Genomic DNA, 20,615 nt, shown 5'->3' with positions numbered 1-20,615 from the left:
CAAGTGTATATAGATAGACAAATAGAAAAGGACCTACGAAGCAATAGAAAAAAATACAGGTCAAAAGAAGAAGAGGAAGAGGGAAACGATGAGGGTACTAATAAAATAGACATACCCAGAACAAGAAGTAGAAAATAAATAAAAAAGGACAAGTGTATATAGATAGACAAATAGAGAAGGACCTACGAAGCAATATAAAAAAATAAAGATACAGCTCAAAAGAAGAGGAGTAAGAAGAAGAAGAGGAAGAGGAAGGTGAAGGTGTGTCGCCTCCATGGTAAAAACATGGAAGAGGAACCTGCCTCCTTGGGTAAAGAATAAGTATAGATTTTCCAGCGTCACGCCCTGTAAATATAGTGAAATGCTTGCCCTGACACACTGAAATATACACACGAAAGAGGAGAAGGTGTAGGAATGGCTGTTACCAGAGAGGGTTATGCTAATTCACCTTCCCCGCCCCCACTCGACTTCCTGACTCACTACTGGGACGCTCCCGGAGATCATGACACGGACTTACCATTAACCATAAGACTTACCAATAAAGACAAAGGGAGTTACATATGATCTGCCTATATCCTGCTGCCCCCCTTCATACCTACTCATTCTGTTTTGGTGTTTGTCCTATCTGTTCTTGAAGGCTGTCTTATGTCTTCTGGGAGTGAGTTATTTCCATGTATTTACGACTCTGTGTGTGGATGTATGTTGTGTTTGTGTGTCTGTTTGTGTATTTGTTTGGAATGGCCACTTCATGTTGTGTTTATGGGTTGGAAGAGTGTGTGTTTATCTACTTCAACGTTACTTATTATTTTGGAATCTTCTGTCTAGTCCCCTCTCTCTCTCTCCTATCCTCATGCTTGGGAATATCACTGTCTAGTCCCCTCTCTCTCTCTCCTATCCTCAAGCTTGGGAATGTCACTGTCTCATCCCCTCTCTCTCCTCTCCTCATGCTTGGGAATATCACTGTCTAGTCCCCTCTCTCTCTCTCCTATCCTCAAGCTTGGGAATGTCACTGTCTAGTCCCTTCTCTCTCTCCTATCCTCAAGCTTGGGAATGTCACTGTCTAGTCCATGGAGGTAGAATGGGTGGAGTCGACATCAGGCCTAAAAAGTGAAGCCGCCGAAACGTCATATTTACGGCCACATGTTGGGCGCAAGGTTGGGAACACCCAGGCCATGGGACACCTGCCAGGTGTCAGGTGTTTTCAGGTCAGGCTCCCCCTTAATGGGCTCGGCCAGGCTCGCCCCACCTCAATTTTTTTTATGTATCTATGTAATTTTTGTGTATATATATTTTTTTTTATGGAATTGGTGCTGTAATAAGCTTTTAAAATTTCAAAGTTATTATGTCTATCCTTTAAGTTTTACAAAAAATATCTTTGTAAAATAAAAGGTATATAAAATGTATACCGCATCAATAAATGAACGGTAACCAAAAACACCATCATCATAATGGATGAGACGGGGTCTGGAGGTACTGGCCGTCAGGGACCCTGCTGGTGGCCGTGAGCCATGGCTGTGAGTTCTCACCCGGGCCTGGTATCCGCCATCTGGCTACAAATTTGACAGTTCGTCGGCTTCACCTCAATGAATGGGATTAGCGGGCCGTGTCGTCTCCACCCATTCTACCTCCATGGTCTAGTCCCTTCTCTCTCTCTCTCTCTCTCTCTCTCTCTCTCTCTCTCTCTCCTATCCTCACGCTTGGGAATGTCACTGTCTAGTCCCCTCTCTCCTATCCTCAAGCTTGGGAATGTCACTGTCTAGTCCCCTCTCTCCTATCCTCAAGCTTGGGAATGTCACTGTCTAGTCCCCTCTCTCTCTCTCTCCTATCCTCAAGCTTGGGAATGTCACTGTCTAGTCCCCTCTCTCTCTCTCTCTCTCTCTCTCTCTCTCTCTCTCTCTCTCTCTCTCTCTCTCTCTCTCTGTAATACTCCCGCTCTACAACAGTTTAGTCAGACCCCACTTGGAATATGCGGTACAGTTTTGGTCTCCCCACCATGCAAAGGATATTGCTAAATTAGAAGGTGTTCAGCGTCAGCAACGAAAATTATCCCTTCCTTGTAACAAATCCTACGAAGAAAGGCTTTCTACCCTTAACATGTTCTCTCTTGAGAAACGTCGCCTCCGAGGAAAACTGATCGAATGTTTTAAAATACTTAATGGTTTCACGAATGTAGACAGATCAACATTGTTTATGATCGATGACACTTATGACGAGGAACAATGGCGAAAACTCAGATGTAGACAAGTAAATTCAGACTGCACCAAATTTTTCTTCACCAACGCTAGAGTAGAATGGAATAAGCTCCCATCATCATTGGTCCAGTGTAACACGATTGACTCCTTCAAAAATAAGCTCGACCGTCACTTCCTTCAACTTAATATCAACTAGAGTAGAAATGCAACGTTTTGGAGTCTTCTGATTAATGTAAAATCACTTAGGTTTAAGGACAGACCACCAAGTCTGGACCATGGGGTCTGTGGTCTGCTATGTATCTCTCTCTCTCTCTCTCTCTCTCTCTCTCTCTCTCTCTCTCTCTCTCTCTCTCTCTCTCTCTCTCTCTCTCTCTCTCTCTCTCTCTCTCTCTCTCTCTCTCTCTCTCTCTCTCTCTCTCTCTCTCTCTCTCTCTCTCTCTCTCTCCTATCCTCACGCTTGGGAATGTCACTGTCTAGTCCCCTCTCTCTCTCTCCTATCCTCAAGCTTGGGAATGTCACTGTCTAGTCCCCTCTCTCTCTCCTATCCTCAAGCTTGGGAATGTCACTGTCTAGTCCTCTCTCTCCTATCCTTGAGCTTGGGAATGTCACTGTCTAGTCCTCTCTCTCCTATCCTTGAGCTTGGAAATGTCACTGTCTAGTCCTCTCTCTCCTATCCTTGAGCTTGGGAATGTCACTGTCTAGTCCTCTCTCTCCTATCCTTGAGCTTGGGAATGTCACTGTCTAGTCCTCTCTCTCCTATCCTTGAGCTTGGGAATGTCACTGTCTACCATAGGCCCCTCTCTCTCTCTCCTATCTTCAAGCTTGGGAATGTCACTGTCTACCGTAGGCCTCTCTCTCTCTCCTATCTTCAAGCTTGGGAATGTCACTGTCTACCGTAGGCCCCTCTCTCTCTCTCTCCTATCCTCAAGCTTGGGAATGTCACTGCCTACCGTAGGCCCCTCTCACTCTCTCCTATCCTCAAGCTTGGGAATGTCACTGTCTAGGCCCCTTTCTCTCTCTCTCCTATCCTCAAGCTTAGGAATGTCTAGTCTTCTTAGCTGCTCTTCACAGGGGAGGTTCTAAAGTGATGGGACAATCTTCATGGATCTTCTTTGAACTTTTTCTAGTCTATTGATGTTGATACTCCTTTGGGGGCCTGGGCTCTACACTTGTACAGTGTATTCTAGGTGGGGACATATGTATGTCCTGTACACACTAGCGAAACCTTCCTCAGTCCAGTGCTTGAAAGTACATTTGAGTAGGCCTAGCATGCTGTCTGCTTTTGATGTTATTTCTTCAGTTTGGTGTGTAAATTTTAGATTGTCTGTGAGCAGAACACCCAGATCCTTTTCTTCTGTCACTTGTTTGATGTAAACGTCTTCCATCTTGTAAGGGTGTTTGTCGTTTTGGTGGCCAATATGCATCACTTTACATTTGGGGATGTTAAACCTTCACAGCCATGTTTTGGACCATTCCATACGTTCGTTGATGTCTTCTTGTAAAGCATTCTTTTCTGCAGTTGTGTTGCTTTTACCATATATATTTGCATCATCTGCAGAGAGTTTGCACTGAAAAGTAATGTTGATGGGAAGGTCATTGATGTAAATTAGGAAGAGTAAGAGTCTTAGTACAGAGCCCTGTGGAACCACGCTGGTTACCCTGGCTGGAGTGGACAAGGGTCCATTCACGGTGATAGGTTTCCATTCTTAGCGGTGATATGTTACTATTTTAGGAAATGATATGTTACTGTCCTTAGCAGTGATAGGTTGCCATTTTTACTGATGGTATGTTACTATCTTAAGTGCTATTATTTGAGGAGGGACTGAAGGCATTGGGTCTTACTGATGGACTGTCGAGGTATGCAGCTTCTCTCAAAACTACCTAATGTGGTCACATTGCACTAGTTACTGATTTGTTCCAGATTTTCCCTCTGGAAAAACATGCCTGGATGAGATCTATGATTTCAAAATGTTGTTTGAACTAACCAGCCAATCAGGACCTGTTTAATGTATGAGCTCAATCTTGTTGCAGATGACAGCAGTGAAGAGACGACAAAGTGTGCAGGATGTATGAACCTTATTGATGACGATGAATTCTTCTCAGCCCTGGGGCAAGACTGGCACACAGACTGTTTCAGGTACTGCACTTGGGCTGCATGCAAGAAATAAAATAGTGTACAATGATGTTTATGAAGTAAAAGAAATCACGGTAACGTTAATGAGTTGGTGGTAGGTTACACGTAGTCAAAGAGTTGGTGGTAGGTTACACGTAGTCAAAGAGTTAAGCACACTGACAATAATTATAAACCTTCATTAATTACATTGACACATTTGATCTCAAGGTACATAATAATTGTAATCATCATCATCACCTTTATCATAACATATTTGCACCTTTGTGGAAATATTCAAACAACTGAGAGAGAGAGAGAGAGAGAGAGAGAGAGAGAGAGAGAGAGAGAGAGAGAGAGAGAGAGAGAGAGAGAGAGAGAGAGAGAGAGAGAGAGAGAGAGAGAGAGAGAGAGAGAGATAGAGAGAGAGAGAGAGAGAGAGAGAGAGAGAGAGAGAGAGAGAGAGAGAGAGAGAGAGAGAGAGAGAGAGAGAGAGAGAGAGAGAGAGAGAGAGAGAGAGAGAGAGAGAGAGAGAGAGAGAGAGAGAGAGAGAGAGAGAGATTCTAGCTTTGCTCCCAAGCTTAGGAAGCCATCTGTATTTAATTCTATAAACCTAATGCTTGTCTTTCCAGGTGTAGTGCATGTGATATAACCCTGAGCAGCTGGTATTTTGAGAAAGATGGACTTCTCTTCTGTAAAAATGACTATTGGAAGAAGTATGGAGAAGCTTGCCAAGACTGTGGACAGGTTAGTCATTTTATGCACACTCAAAGGTCTTTAGCACTGGGAAGAATTTAGCCTGAACAGAATCAAACAAATGAACAAACTGCAACACACATGCAATTTGGTATTCCTTTAATTAACTGTTCCTACTTTTGTCTGCTACAGATCATCACCGGCCCCGTCATGGTGGCCGGGGATCACAAGTTTCATCCAGAATGCTTCATTTGCTCATCTTGCTCATTGTACATTGGGGATGGGGAGTCATATGCTCTGGTGGAGAGATCTAAATTATTTTGGTAAGTAGAGCAGACTTCTGTATGCTGGGGTTTTGGGAGTCCATAGACAAACAGTGGTGCTGGGGGACATAATCTTGAATGAACTTTGGAAATCTGTTAAATACTGATGTAGTAGGGATAGAAGGGGTATATGCAGCAATTGATATGGAGTGAGGCCAGATATACGAAAAACATGTGTAGTACCATTGTATTGTCCATACATCATATTTACCAGCATTACTACCATTGATCCAGCATGAAGCTGGTCCCCTGTGAACTGGATTAATGGACTTTTACTGTATTATTATTATTATTATTATTATTATTATTATTATTATTATTATTATTATTATTATTGTTATTGATCTGACACAACATATAGGGGCAGACCAAGTTCCTTGAGTTACCATAGGAACTCCGATATCACCCATAATGCAAAAGGAGGAAGAAAAATAATAGTAGAAATTGAAAGCTTAGAATGTAGGCTTTAGGGACAGTAATGAGTGTCCGTAGCATGACAGAATTATGTGAGATAGTAATCTAGTATGACCAAGAAAGATATGAGAAATAAAACCATGTAAAAACTTCTCAGGGCTACCTGAGGAGGTTGTTGACCTCACTCTCCCATGAGATGACCTCCTATCAGGTGCAGCAGAAAGATGGAGCGTGACAGAGGAAGGGATGGAGGGGTGAGGTTGTCAGGTGTATGAAGAGTTAGTGGGAATGACCAAACTAAAAGTCTGACCTCAGCTTTGCCCACACACTCAAGGAGGCATTGGGCACAGCTATACATGTCTCTTCAATAGTGTCTTGCAGCCGTTACAGCAGGTGTCTTTCTGCCTTCTTGTACTACTGTTTATGCAAACATGGAATGGAAGTGACTTAAACCAAAAGGTTTGTAAGGGAGGATAAAAGATTCTGAGTTACACTCCTTTTTATCCTGATAGCCACTGTTTGCAGGGGGTTATAAGACATAACGCTTCCATGTATTGTACTGTCATTGTCATGGTCTGGATAACAGGGTGTGTGAACATACTCTGTAGTGCATTTCACTGTGTGATGCTTCCATTTCTAATGAATGGTTTTCTTTTTAGTACTTCTGTTTTCTTAATCAAGTGGGTTGATGGTGGTGATGAGGTATTTCTTAACCTATGACTTATTTCCTTTTGTACATTTAAGAATAAAGGTAACTTTCCATTGTGCAATAAATTTTCATGTATTGTGTTTGGTGCTGTTTTTATTTTTAATTTGTATTGTGTGTGAATATTGTGCTGTATTGTTTTCTCACTAACCATTTATTCTTAGGTATATTCTTTTGGGTTAGCAAAGGACATAGTGAGCAATATTTTTAAAAAAGAAAAAAAATGAAAAGTAGATCAACAGATCAACAGAGAATGATGTTACTATAAAAATGAATGCTAATCCTTTCTGTGCTGTATTTCAGCGGACAGTGTTACAAGAGGCAGATGCAGCCACTGAATAAGTCAACACATTTCATCAAAAAACCTCACAGTATCCAGTTGATAGGTAAATAATTAAAAGCATTATTTGTAGCAAAACTAAGTGAGATACCATCCTTTACTGAGTCACTTGTCTGATAAAATCTTAGACACTGTAATATGCAGGGTATTAATTGGCTGTTCCATGTTCATCTGGTTGTCAGTCTCACTGGCACACTGCATGAGGTCACAGCCCATTTGCTTCAGCTAAAGAGGAAAATGTAAATGTTTGCTGTAACAGTATGTCACAACAATGTTTTATTCAACATTTTCAGAATTACCTGCCAAATCAGAAAACCAGAGAAGAATAAAACTTAGTGTGGATTCAAGAAAGGGCTTCCCACTCTCAGGACTCAGCAACTGTCGAGGCCTTCGCATAGCAGAGTAGGACTTGCATCTTTTCTTGTTATTTTGAAGGATAGATCAAGAGCATTGCTAGACACTTGGCTGAGTTATAGAGAATTAATTGATTTGCAGTAATCCCTTTACTTGGTTATCCAGGGAAATGAATGAATTAGCGAGTTTTAATAAGTGAGGCTTATACCATAGCACTATCCCATGCTTTATATATTTACTGACTCTTGTACGAATATTGAACAGGTTACAAGGAAGGGAAATGTAATGACATAGATGCTTTGATGTTACTAAATAAGGTTAAAAAATGCTTAAATAACTCAAACTAACTAATTATTATATATATTCTGACAAAAAATAAACACTATATACAAATCTGACAAAATAATTGATTATCTTGTCTCTGTTTCTTAAAATACATTGAAGGAGTCAGCATATCTGGCTCCAGTTTATACTCTTTGCTAAGCATCCTACATACTAATACACTCTTATCCTCATGTGCCTTCATCGTCTCAAATATTCTATCACGGCCCTCCCACTCATGGTGATTCTTTCTCCTGCATTCTCTGCATCAACCTCACACATACATGCCTTCTTTGGGACCTCATTCAGTTTAATTTTTTCCAGGTAACTTAATCAACTTTAGTTTTCAATTTTGGCAACCTATTGCATCATGCAATTAATCTTTTCATTCCAACCACACTCTTACTTCCATACACAGTTACAGTATTTTACCTACACTTCTGTTACTGTAGTCGCTATTTATGTAGATCACTTTATTTAATTGGTTTCTAGACCAATTTATGTTTCACTTTCTTATGTCTGCATTGATACAGTTTTACTATCAATCCTTTTCTCCACTATGGTCACTGTCCTCCATTCTGCTGTCTCCTTTTCCCCATATGCAAAGTTGCCATTCCTTTCTTACCTTTCACTTACCCCACCCAAAATTTTTCATCCTTTATCTCATTCACTCACTGTCTTTTTGAACCTCTGATGTCTTTATCTATCATTAAAATACCTACCAGAATTTACTGTACTATTTTTTCCTACTTTTTAATATTCCTCTTGCACAACTTATTTTATCTGTTTCTGATTATCCACCCCTTGTTTAGAATTTATTTGTCTGCTTGAATTCCACTCATGCCTCCCTATTCAAGCCTCTGCCTTTTCTACTAAAATCAATTCCCCTCCCTTTTCTGATAAATTTTCCTGTTCATTGTTGCTTAATGTATACATATGTCTACTAATTACAGTAAGATCTCACCAATAAAAATTCCCCAAATAACTTTTTTCTTACAATAAGCGTTAGAATAAATTTCAGGTTTTTAGAATAACCTTTTTTTTCTGGAAGGAAGCATCTGGGCACATCTTGGATAGGGTTTAGTTGCTACATTCATGATATAGTTTTCAGACTTGCACCCCAGTCACAGCAAAAAATATAGTGATGGGAGGGTTTCAAATGGGAAAAATTAATAAAAGTCCTGGGGTGGCAACACCAATTAACTTTATGCACATGTATTTCAGTGTTGCACAAAACATTTTTATTGATAATGGCATTTTTAGGAAGCAACTAGACATCATTGGTGAGATCTACTGTAGCAATAACTTGCGTAACATTCTCCAAACTCTTACATTAATGGTTCTGTAAAACTGCTTGCAGCTTAATAATAATGAATAAGAAGTGATTCTGAGTGAGTGATTCAAGATGTAAACTTTACTGCGGAGAGATTAATCATACTATTTATATTTCAGTGTTCCATCTCTCAAACAAAGGTTAAAGGAGTGAGTATGTTAGTGATCATTTCTGATGCACATTCCCATCTCTTGGTCTGCACTGTATGTAGTGTTGCCATGAAATATTATATGTGTATTCTTGAGACAGGTGTTCTGCTTGGAGATGATCAAATTACAGTCGTCCCTCAAATAGTACGGTTTCCAAAAGTACGGTTTTGGTTTTATACGGATTGTCATGGAAGAATTTTTTTAGGATTTTTAAGTTTCCCGCTCATCGCACCAAGTAGCTATAGCATGAGTGGCAACACTGTTTTACCAAAACACTTGCTGAAAGCACCCCAAAGCATTCGAGACAGGTGTTCACTTTGCAGAAGAATTTAGATTTAGGAGAAGTTACGTTTTGGGATGAGTTACGTTGCAGTAGGGAGAGCATACTACGTGAATGAGAGCATGCAGTGTTCGCCGTATCTATCATAGTGTAAAAGAAATTCTTGCCGCAGTAACTGCCAGTGCTCCAAGGGTGCTGCAAGAGTGGAGATAAAGGCCGTCCTTTTACTAAACCTCGTCTTTGCTATGATAACGGCGTCTCACTCGCAGCAAAATGTCGTACGCTGATCTTCCTGGCAACGTTTAACATGCATTAGTAGCTGTCCTGGCTGACGAACTCCTTACAACAGAAGATGAAAAGGCAGCTGCAGTGGTTATGGTGGCACAGAGAGGTGAAATGCAGTGGAAACACTTATATGTGTTTGTTTAGGCCGCCATATTTGCTGATGATGTCATCACAGCACGAAGGCGCTCCATCTCTCAAAGCTGGGAGCCAGCAGACGTACTTAGTTGGGAACTCGTGCTACCACGTCACGCGTTTGAGAGCACTCATAACGTTCTGAGAGTCCCGATTCTCTCTCTTTAATGCAGCCCAGGAGTGTTTCTAGGGGGTGCTCTAATTTCATATGGATTTTCGAATAGTATGGGGGTTCTGGGTCCCTAACCCCCGTACTATTTGAGGGACGACTGTATATGTATATGAGGTGAGGAGGACTTCCTCCTTTCCTAGTATTTGTAGATTTTGTAGATGGTCTTGAAAAAAAATATGCATGCACCTCTCCGCACTTATTTGTAGGTTTCGTATAAAACTTTTTTTACACATGAACTCTGCAAATTAGAATTAATAATGCATGAAGTGTTTTTAGAACAATGTTTTTTTACAGGGCTGCCACTGAGCATTGTTGTGTTGCAGCCATATGCCCATAGCTCCTGTAGGGTTTACAATACGGTATGAAAGTTACTGTAAAACAAACTTGCTTGTGATGATGGCTCATGATTGTGGTTCACGCCTGCACCGTGTGTAGTATAGCCTGCATGGATGATGCTGAAGCTTTTTGTAGTGGCACCTAATATGTAGCTATTTTTTCTCTGCATGTATTTAGAATGGAGTTTTGGGAAGCAACACCCATAAAAGACTGGAATGGAGGTGATTTATAATGTGTAATGAAAAGCAGAATTAATTCAACAGGAAAGTCAACCTGTTCTTCAGACTGGAAGCCACAGTTTCCCACATACCTTGATGGGCTGTGGGGCAATTTTTAGTGACACTTATGTTGTATTAATTGTCATTTGTAAGGGTCTGGACAGCAGGAGGGTCTGTTTTACAAGGTTGCATTTCATTCTCTGACAAGTCATCACCTTCTTTTCTTGCTGTTGTGTTGTTTAACTGTGATTGTTTTGTCTTTCTACCCAATGCCTACAAGAAAAGGGGTAGATGCTAATGCTGTTGTAAATGTATTTTATTTAGATGTGTTAATGATAGTATTTATCCTTACATTAAAGGGCTTAAAACAACAAGGTATAGGTTGTTGGTAGCTGTTAGCAGTCAGAAAGCTTATTTCACATTACTACTTGCAGTTAAAAAATGATAATTCTGATAAAGAACTTGACTGGAGAAATTTAAAGTGCAAAAATTTAATAGGAAGGACAAGATATGTGTTTGGTCTGACACTAAGCTGTTTAGCATTACTCTAAGTATCATTCTTTAATACTTGAGAAATGAAGAAGAGTAAGAACACTACACATTTCCATATTACTGCATTACTGTAGAAGGCAACAAAAAGGCTCAGAACCTCTTCAGCACAGGAGGTTGAGGTTAGGAATAGGACCTCCCCTCGGCAACTTTATACCAGAACCCATGTTAAAAGGATCTCATGGCCTTGATCCCCTCCCCACACACTGCCTCTATAGGAAATGCTATGTGGTATATTGACCCAAAATGATGATAATAACAATGATGACAAAGATTATAATTCTGATTTTTTTAATTCTGCTCCCTCAAGATGTATTTTATTTTCCTTAAACATTCAAGTCTATAAAAAGGAATTGAGATTTGTCATGGATGCATACCTAACAGACCGGTGCAATGCAATAACTTCAGGCTCCGTTGATAATTCCTTTTATATGTACATTCTATTAGTATCCTAATATATGATTACCAGTGTGTTCAATATTTGCTTTTGGCCGCCCCTTACAGGTTAGATTCAGCGGCAGATCTTATGTCCCTTCATGTTGGTGATAGAATTCTTGAAGTTAATGGAAGACCTGTTGAAGACCATTGTATTGAAGACATTGAAACCCTTATTGTTTGCTCACATGATGCCATACAGGTAAGTTAAAAGTACCTTTTATGACCCTCACCCTTACTCACTGCATTTACTTTGTGTAGTTTAAAACTCATCCATGTCACTAAAACTGTCCCTAATTTTGGTTAGTACTATGATGGAACATTGATATTATAGATACAAAACACTAATTTCAGATCAGAAAAGATTATCGCATGGCCATGTCCAGACCCAGACCTCAACAATTTTCTATTACTGTCTAAATATACATAATTTTTCAGTTGACTATAGAACATGACCCGGAGGAGGTGTCAACAAGGAGGCAAAGTTTCCCATTTGTTTCACCCTGCCGAAATGTTTCACCAGTGCATGACCAGCAACAGAAGGAAGGTAGGTAAATGTGTCATGGAATTGAGATTACTATTTATCATCATCTTCACACTAATATACAAGAAAAAGGAACATCCACTTGCATTGCGAGATTGTGTAATGAGATTTTTAATCTAATTTATCAACTTTTTCTCTTGATGCACTAATTTTCTTAGTAATTCCTTAACTCTTTCCAGAGGGAAAAGCTAAAATCTAGCAAGCCATCGTCTGATGTGCTGTTAGATGTCATAAAGTATCAATGATTCCATTGGCCACAATCATTGTCATTGTTTAGGATGACAGTTCTTGAATGGTGTGCAAATGTTCATTTCAATGAGTATTTTTTTTCTTCTTCTGAGTGCCTTTGCTTCTGTTGTTGTAGGAAATGGATATTTTGTTCAGCTTGTGCAAATAATTCACATCACAAACAGGCCTGAGAGAACGTCTGTTCAAGCGTCGAGACGAAGGCTATGTGTCTGGCACGCAACGAAGCCGTCAACTAAGGCGAGGGCGAGGATGTAAGGAGAGGGCGTCTTCACTTCCTAAGTTGTTAGACAAGTGAGTGGGACATATCAACAATTTTGTTACAGAAGGTACTGAAAGTGAGTAAATAAAAGATGTGTACTGACCTCATTCACATGTTGAAGAGTCTTTCAATAATATCAAGAAGAGAGGAAAAGGAAGAGGAGGAGGATGTGAAAGTCATGGTCAAAAGTGTGACTTAGGTATTTTATTTTGCATGAATAATGGCTTTCCAGGAACTGCTGCTACATGATGCATGTTTTGATTTCAATGATACCACATCAGATGCCAAGTTTCCCATGTAACACTTAGTCTTGGCTTGAATGAGGATAGTGATGATGATAGAGGTGGATGAGAAGAATGAGATACTGAGTTTGAATGGATATTGGTTTACATTGGATTTTTTTGTCACATTCTATCCACCAGTGAGTGCTCTCGTGAGTCTGGCTACTATGACCTCAGTAGAACTAAGTCATTCCGTGTCGAGCCAAAGAATCATCGTATCTTCCGTGCATCTGACCTGACTCAAGGAGAGCTGCTTGGGAAAGGCTTCTTTGGGCAGGTGAGCATCAACTGTTTTCTTGTAATTATATACATACATTTTTTATGGTGGAAAGGACAGTTGAATAAAAGCAGCATTGAGTATCTTCAAACACACAAGGCTGTGATGACTGCTAGGTTAAGGGTACCCTCAGACACACAACATAGAGGAATTAAAAGTAAATATCAGCAAAGTTAAAGCCTACTGTGTTAAAAAGAAAGTCATTTCTAAGAATAGCATTTATTAATATACTGAATGCATGACTATGAAAGCTGTTTGAAGCTCTACTTTGTGGTGAGGAGAATTGATGAAAATTTCTTTGCTTCTTTGCTTTCACTGATATTCTGTTTCTGTCTTTATATTCATCAGGTCTACAGGATGACTCATTCACAAACAGGGGAAGTCATGGTTCTTAAAGAACTGTATCGAGTGGATGAGCAAGCTCAAAAGAATTTCCTGAAGGAGGTAAGAATGAATTATATTATCTAAAACTGGTTGCTGTTATCAGTAACATCTTTAAAAAATCAGAGCAACTTAAATTTGATATTACTATTGGTGCAACCTGCACATAGAATTTTCTTCTGCTCTGTGTGGTGCAGAGTCAGGAGTTCAGAGGCCAAGGAATTAATCTGGTACTCACAATGCTGGATTTGAGCCTAGAAAGGTTTGCGGCAGTTTTTCATGATAATAATCATAGTAACATATTTTTTAGGCAAATTTCACTAATTTCTCTTGCATCTTTCACAGGTGGCTGTCCTGAGAAGTCTGAGTCACAAGAATGTGCTAAGATTTATTGGAGTGTTATATAAAGATCAAAAACTTCACCTTCTTACTGAGTACATTAGTGGTGGTACTCTGAAAGAATTAATCCATGACCTAGAAGAACCTCTGCCCTGGGATCAGCGAATCAGCTTCGCTAAAGACATAGCCTCAGGCATGGCGTACCTGCATAACTGTGATATTATTCATAGGGATCTTAACTCCAACAACTGCCTAGTCAAAGAAGTAAGGACATAGAATCATAGTCAAACACAACTGTTTGATTATTCAGGTCATGAATATAATTCAAATACTGTTGTCAGTTATCTGTGCCGTTTCTTTGAGAATATAGAAATTCTAGTTAATGCTATTGACATTTTTCAGTTTTATGATATTGGAGAAAAAATTGCTGTTAAAAATATAGAGATGTTAGCGACAGGTGAGGTGTGGCCGAAGGAAGTTAAATGAAAGCATGTACAATCAGTTATGCTTTTCATTTTACAAGAGATGAATATGTGATGTGGTGATTTTTTTGGCATCCTCAGGATAAAACAGTTGTGGTGGCAGATTTTGGCTTGGCCAGAATAATGCCACAGAACAACTGGACAGCTGAGCGAAAGAAATTTGGGAAAAAACATGCAAGAAAGAAAAGGTCAGTATTATGGTGTAGAACAAGCATTAGTTTTGTCAACATTTTGGCATGATGAAAATGATAAAAGTTATATTTTACTAATGGTGGTGGTCTGCTTAATTCAACACATCTGTCCTTTGAAAGATATACTGTTGTGGGGAACCCCTACTGGATGGCCCCAGAGATGATGAAAGGCAACAAATATGACGAGAAGGTGGATATCTTCAGCTTTGGTATAATTCTGTGTGAGGTGAGTCCTTTGAGTGAGTCCTGTTTTTGCATGTAGCTCAGTGGTTCAAAACTATTGCTTGTAATCCAAAGATGAATTGTGCAAGATTGTTCACTGAAACCAAGTAGACCTAATCCCCTTATTGACTGTCGGGGATGAGCCACTCTCCAATTATGTGTTACGCTGCTCTCTATCTCTCCTCTGTGTCCAGCTGATGTTGCTAACTACCATTTTCAGATCATTGGAAGGGTCGAGGCAGATCCAGACTACATGCCTCGCTCCATGGACTTTGGCCTTAATGAGTCAGTCTTCCAGGCTAAGTACTGCATAGATTGTCCTGAGCCTTTCTACAAAATTGCCTTCATGTGCTGCAACATTAACCCTGATGCAAGGTATGGATTTTTTCACCTCTAAATATTGTTCTCATTGGCCAAAGTAACCAGTGAAAGGGATGATTTCCTGATTACTGGATATTGTTAAACCTTTGATGGTGTCATGTTCCTAATGCCAAGTTAAATGGGCTTTTTGACTTGTTTTACTCCTCATTATTAGGTTTCTTTCAGGAAATATGTGTTCATGTAAATCCATTCTTGTTATATGAACAGGATATGTTGGGAAAAATCAGCAAATTGGGTGAGGTGTTGACCATATAATTATCTCTCTAGCTATCTATTTATATCTCTGCTACCCTGTCCTCTCACAGGAACTTTCACCAAAATGTCTGCAGTTTTTCCTGTTACAGCATTTTCATTTTTATCACATGTCCAAACCATTACAAATTTCAAACATAATCTTTCTGAATACTGTTTTCAGACCTCCATTTGAAGTACTAGAAGTATGGCTTGAAGGGCTGGCCATGCATTTTACAGTTGGAGCTCCCATTCCTTCAAATCTGCTGGTTGATATTTATAGTTTCCATGGTAAGGCTCAACGATATACTGTACTTCATATCTTACATAAGAATATAATCAGCAACTTGGTTTTGGAAAAGTAGTTTAACCTGGTAGCAGCGACGGGCCAAATTTGTGGTTTTACCGTGTAGCAGCGACGGGCCAAATTTGTGCCATGATATAAACTCCCCCAAAAAATGATACATAATCTGATCACAAATGCTTTGATATATATTATGAAATGGTTTGTGTGAGGGGTGATTTTTTCTCATTTTTCTCGCTTAGAGGGACCATTAACCCTTTCTTTGCGCGTGGGACGGGACGCGACTATCCCCTCAGGTGCAGGCAGGCAGCCCAATGGGGGGTCTCGTTTAACCTCTGTATCTCAAAAACTATTCATCACAACTAAAAAACAAAAACACCGTTGGAAAGAGGAGGCCCAGATCTATAGGAGTTGGTTATGTATGCCTCTCCTGCGAGTGTACATGCACATTCAGGGAGTGATGAATGTGAACACTTACGTCAGTGCGTGTGGGATGATCAGCCATATTGAGGGAACTGCGGACATCTTTCCTTAAGATTCTGGCAAGGTTGTATTGCTAACTGCAATATTTACAACTATTTGGTCAAAGAATCAGTCAGGTGATAGGTTATGCAAAAAAGCCGCTATATTGGACAAGAACATCCACCAGTTACTCGTCTGTAGATTTGCTGCGCTGGGCTGATATGATTTTCCACCAAATTTAGTGAAGAACCCACTCAATTGGCAATCCTGTGTTGTGAAAAATAGTGTTGGAACACTCTCATACGCGGGAGATTTAACCCTTACATTACGGCGATCGTTTACATAAGTGCGCTGCCACACGCCCCACCCGTACGGGGATCGTATATATAATCATCACGCTCTACGCTCCCTACGTTTCAAATATACCGCCAGTTCTTGACTCAGAAGAATGGTGGAGGCATCTGGCATCTGTACACTCTCATTTGTCTCCAGCGCTCAACCTACCGAGGGTCACAGATCATTTCCCACTTTTGTTTGGAATACATCTGGCATGTCACGTGACACGTCAAGCAGTTCCTCCACTCCGGGCGGGAGAGCGCGGGTGAATCAAGGTGACAGTGACTGATGACTTCTATGTTAGTGATATTGACAGTGAAACTAGTGATAGTGACTGGCTATCTGATTTGGGAGACATTAGTCAACGAAGCAATGATAGTGATACACCGCCTGCCTCACAGCCTCTCCCTCCCCCGAGTTCTTCAAGACGGAGGCGTGGCCATATATCCTCACGATCTAGGATTACTGCACCAAGAGGGCGCTCCTCTCACCGGGTTGACAAGGAATGCCTATTTCTCAGTTGCGTGTGTGTGTGTGTACGTACATAATGTGTTAGTGCAGATATACGTATATTGTATGTCATAAAATGGAAAATTTTGACTCAGTCAGGGGGAGAGAGAGAGAGAGAGAGAGAGAGAGAGAGAGAGAGAGAGAGAGGACATAAACAAGGGCGTCTTATCGCTTTTGAGAGAGAGAGAGAGAGAGAGAGAGAGAGAGAGAGAGAGAGAGAGAGAGAGAGAATGGGCGCATCACTAACTTTTTTGTCTTTTTTTGTGCTTTAGCATCTTTACTTTTTATTTATCTTTATTCATCTTTTTTTTGGGGGGGGGGAGAGTACACTTGGGCAGGGGAATATGGGTGTTTTTCTTCATCTTTGTTTTTTTGGCGGGTGGGCACTTGTTCCGAGGCACCCGGTGAGGTGGCATGTCCAATATCAGTCTCAATTTGCCGCCTTTGATTACATAGCGACCAGCAACCCAGTGCCTTCGGACTGTCTCATTAGCTTGCTTGAGTTGCTTGATGAGCTGCCTCAGCTCCTGTACTTCACCCATGACTGAGAAACAAATAATAAAAAGAAAGCCAACTACGATAAAATTTGTTTAGTATTACATGTTTTGTGGAGCAGGAGAGCTGAGAAACATCTTACCAGCAGGGAAGCAATGCTGGGACTGCCTTGTCAAGCTGTCATAACACTGCTACGAGTAATGAACGCGTATTCTAGTTGTAACTTGTATCTCTCTCTCTCTCTCTCTCATAATAATGCTATACTTGCATTAGAGAGAGAGTGGGGTGCTCCCCTGTGACGCGTCACGACCACGAGAAAATGCGCAGTATTTTTGGCTGTCGTAACTTTTTTATTATTATTAGGAGAAAAGTTTTATTACACCACCATAATACTAGATGATTATAAATTTATTACAAAGAAGAAAGACACCATTTCCACCTCTTTTAAATGTCTAAATTTTCCCCGTGCACAGCATCCAGAGAAATATATCGCCACCTGTACTTTAAGGGTTAAGTGTGGCTGGAGCGCGCAAAAAGCGTTTAGCACCACCAGCAAATACACCTAACGCTCGCTGCGAGCGTTTAGCAATGAAAGGGTTAAGAAACATGATCCCCGCTGCTACCGGGTTAAGGCAAAGCTTAACTTTGTAATCTCAATGGTTAGTAATTATTTCACTTTGCGTCTTCAGTGTTATTTGGCAGGTGACCCATCAAACAGGAGTGTACCTCTGTATCTCAAAAACTATTCATCACAACTAAAAACCAAAAACACCATTGGAAAGAGGAGGCCCAGATCTATAGGAGTTGGTTATGTATGCCTCTCCTGCGAGTGTACATGCACATTCAGGGAGTGATGAATGTGAACGTCAGTGCGTGCGGGATGATCACCCATATTGAGGGAACTGTGGACATCTCTCCTTCAGATTCTGGCAAGGGAGTATTGCCAACTGCAATATTTACAACTATTTGGTCAAAGAATCAGTCAGGTGATAGGTGAAGCTATGCATAAATGCCGCTATATAGGACAAGGACATCCACCAGTTACTCGTCCATGGATTTGCCACGCTGGGCTGATATGATTTTCCACCAAAATTAATGAAGAACCCACTCAATTGGCAATCCTGTGTTGTGAGAATCAGTGTTGGAACACTTTCATACGCGGGAGATTTGAGTGCGGCTGGAGCTCACAGCAAGCGTTTAGCACCACTAGCAAATACGCCTACTGCTCGTTGCAAGTGTTTAGCAATGAAAGGGTTAAATACCATGGCTCAATATGAATCTATTTTCCAGGACGGAGTAATAGCAGCTCTTCTGAAGCATCTACTCCAGAAGCTGGAACACCAGACTGCAGACAGCCTCCCCCCCTTCTACGGACAATCAGTGAAGGAACCTACACGACCATTGACAGCCTTAGCTCCGCATCGTCCTTCTCAAAGTCAGATCTGCCTGAGTTTGACCCTCAGGATGCAATTATAGATGATACATGTTGGGACTTAAAGCAGAGGCTTTCTTTAGAAGCTATAAAGGCAAACTGGAAAGATGAAAGCATAGATAGAGTGGACTCGGCAAATCTTAGGTTCCAAGATGAAAGTATGAAGAAGTGTGCAAGAATTCCAAGTCCTGCCCCCTACCCTCACCCTCAGTCCAGTGGTGTGTCAGGAGACGTAGAGTGTACACAGCTATGATTTATCTGGGAAGTGGAAAGTTATTTTATGCTTCATATCCCTGATTTTAAAAGTGCATCATAATAGGATAAATTTTTCAGTTGAAGTATTACATAAAGTCTGTACAAAAGTTGACCTAAAGCATTCCTTTTATCGTGATGTTAGCATCTTCCACACATTTAGTAAAGGGTTTATAGACAGCCCCTCGTAAAGACCTTGATTCCATTTCTTATTATCTGTTGTCTCACTAGCATAAAGCATTCCTTTATCCTTGAATTCCTGTTATTTCCAGGTAATAAAAGGTCTGGAATAAGATGTCTGTAAATGCATTTTATAAAATACGTTGGAAGCAGTATATTTTTGTAGATCAGCAGAGCTTATTTTTTTCTATAAATGGTAAAAAAAGAAATATAGTCTAACGCATTTGTTGCTTCACCTTCATAAATTGTTTTACCATTTATATAATTATTTTAGATGCATATATACATGATGTTATATGGCATTTTCATCACTGTTTTGAACTATTCATCAAAAGTTTATTTAGTCTTACCATAGAGTGGTAGTATTTAGAATTCCATGCCAAGGAAACCTAAATTTTCACAGCCCTTTACTTGAAATTCTTGCTACCTCAAATAGACTACTTAACATGAAGGCTTTATCCAAGCTACTCTAATATTTATTTTTAGCTGAGGGAAGCTCATTTACTGTTTGTACAGATATTTTAGGCTGTTACATGTTTTATCAGATATAGTTCTTGTGCAGCAATGTATTTGAAAGAGCAATAGTAGTAGTTTGATGAACATCACTGCTATACTTGGGTCTACAATTCACATAACTTAATTAAAGAAAAGTTTATATCGTAGAGAAATATTTGTTTTAACTCATAATAAGGCTTAGCCTTAACATCTTTACATCAGCTGCATGACAATATTTAGGAATCCATAAACAATATCTAAGTCAGTTTAAAATACTGCATGACCTTTAACATTTGATGGTGGAACACAATGGGGAGGTGGGCTGCTTGCTGGAATAGCCATTAAGTGATTGTGGGAGAATAGTGGACAGAATGAACTTTTTCATTGTCTTGTTGTTACTTCATCTCATTATTTTTTTTCCAGAACTCAGATCACTGTTTCTCCAAGCTGTTACTGATATATAGCAATCACTGTAAAACAAAATGAGATTAATATAGCCTATAACATCTTGTCCTTTTGTTTATCCATACTTCTCTCCTTGCATTCACCTCATTATTCCAAGTCACATTCTCCTACTAAGCCATAGTGTATGTCCCTCAACAACTGATTGAAGATTTCAGCCTTTATTTCAGTATACATAGTTTGACTCTTGAGTTTCACCCTTCCGTCAAGAGGTGTTGCCATGTTTTCCTGTCTTTATGTTCAGCCCTTGTATGTATGCTTCTGTTCTCTCTAAATGATTCAAACCTCTGTCCTCCATCTATACAGGACTCATTCCTTCACACTCACCCTCTTGTATCTCTTTACTCAATCAAGAGAAATGACTGACAGAAATCGATAAATATAGGCATTCCTTGGGTGGAGCAAATTCACCACCAATTAAGTTTCATCACCACCGCCACCGCCACCAATCCAAGCTTTTGTATTACTGTGATAGTACTTTGAAATATTTTGACAACCATAAAAT

The 20,615-nt window shown here is 40.1% G+C and overlaps 1 protein-coding gene across 3 annotated transcripts; it reads left to right on the top strand.

The window, feature by feature from the left end:
* Positions 1 to 154: 154 nt before the first annotated feature.
* Positions 155 to 20,159, top strand: LOC126996625 (LIM domain kinase 1-like). Of its 3 annotated transcripts, XM_050857297.1 has the most exons (18): positions 155 to 310; positions 4,224 to 4,329; positions 4,935 to 5,049; positions 5,191 to 5,321; positions 6,745 to 6,827; positions 7,075 to 7,183; positions 8,909 to 8,938; positions 11,415 to 11,547; positions 11,784 to 11,892; positions 12,303 to 12,429; positions 12,820 to 12,955; positions 13,304 to 13,399; positions 13,682 to 13,939; positions 14,239 to 14,345; positions 14,469 to 14,574; positions 14,791 to 14,945; positions 15,367 to 15,473; positions 18,580 to 20,159. In XM_050857297.1, exons 1-18 carry the CDS (start codon positions 286 to 288, stop codon positions 18,972 to 18,974), a joined length of 2,328 nt encoding a protein of 775 aa, XP_050713254.1. In that variant the 5' UTR covers positions 155 to 285; the 3' UTR covers positions 18,975 to 20,159. The 3 variants fall into 3 exon arrangements, with proteins under 3 accessions (XP_050713254.1, XP_050713255.1, XP_050713256.1); XM_050857298.1 differs by lacking the exon at positions 8,909 to 8,938; XM_050857299.1 differs by lacking the exons at positions 155 to 310; positions 4,224 to 4,329; positions 4,935 to 5,049; positions 5,191 to 5,321 and adding an exon at positions 5,333 to 6,194.
* Positions 20,160 to 20,615: the final 456 nt, after the last annotated feature.

This window comes from Eriocheir sinensis, chromosome 10 (genome assembly GCF_024679095.1).
Source record: "Eriocheir sinensis breed Jianghai 21 chromosome 10, ASM2467909v1, whole genome shotgun sequence".
Lineage (NCBI taxonomy): Eukaryota > Metazoa > Arthropoda > Malacostraca > Decapoda > Varunidae > Eriocheir > Eriocheir sinensis.
This window is presented reverse-complemented; position numbering and strand designations above follow the sequence as displayed.

Coding starts and splice junctions, on each gene's coding strand:
- LOC126996625 (XM_050857297.1), top strand. CDS start 286: ATGGAAGAGGAACCTGCCTCCTTGG. Junction 4,330..4,934: donor TGGCACACAGACTGTTTCAG/GTACTGCACTTG, acceptor TTGTCTTTCCAG/GTGTAGTGCATGTGATATAA. Junction 14,575..14,790: donor TTGGTATAATTCTGTGTGAG/GTGAGTCCTTTG, acceptor TACCATTTTCAG/ATCATTGGAAGGGTCGAGGC.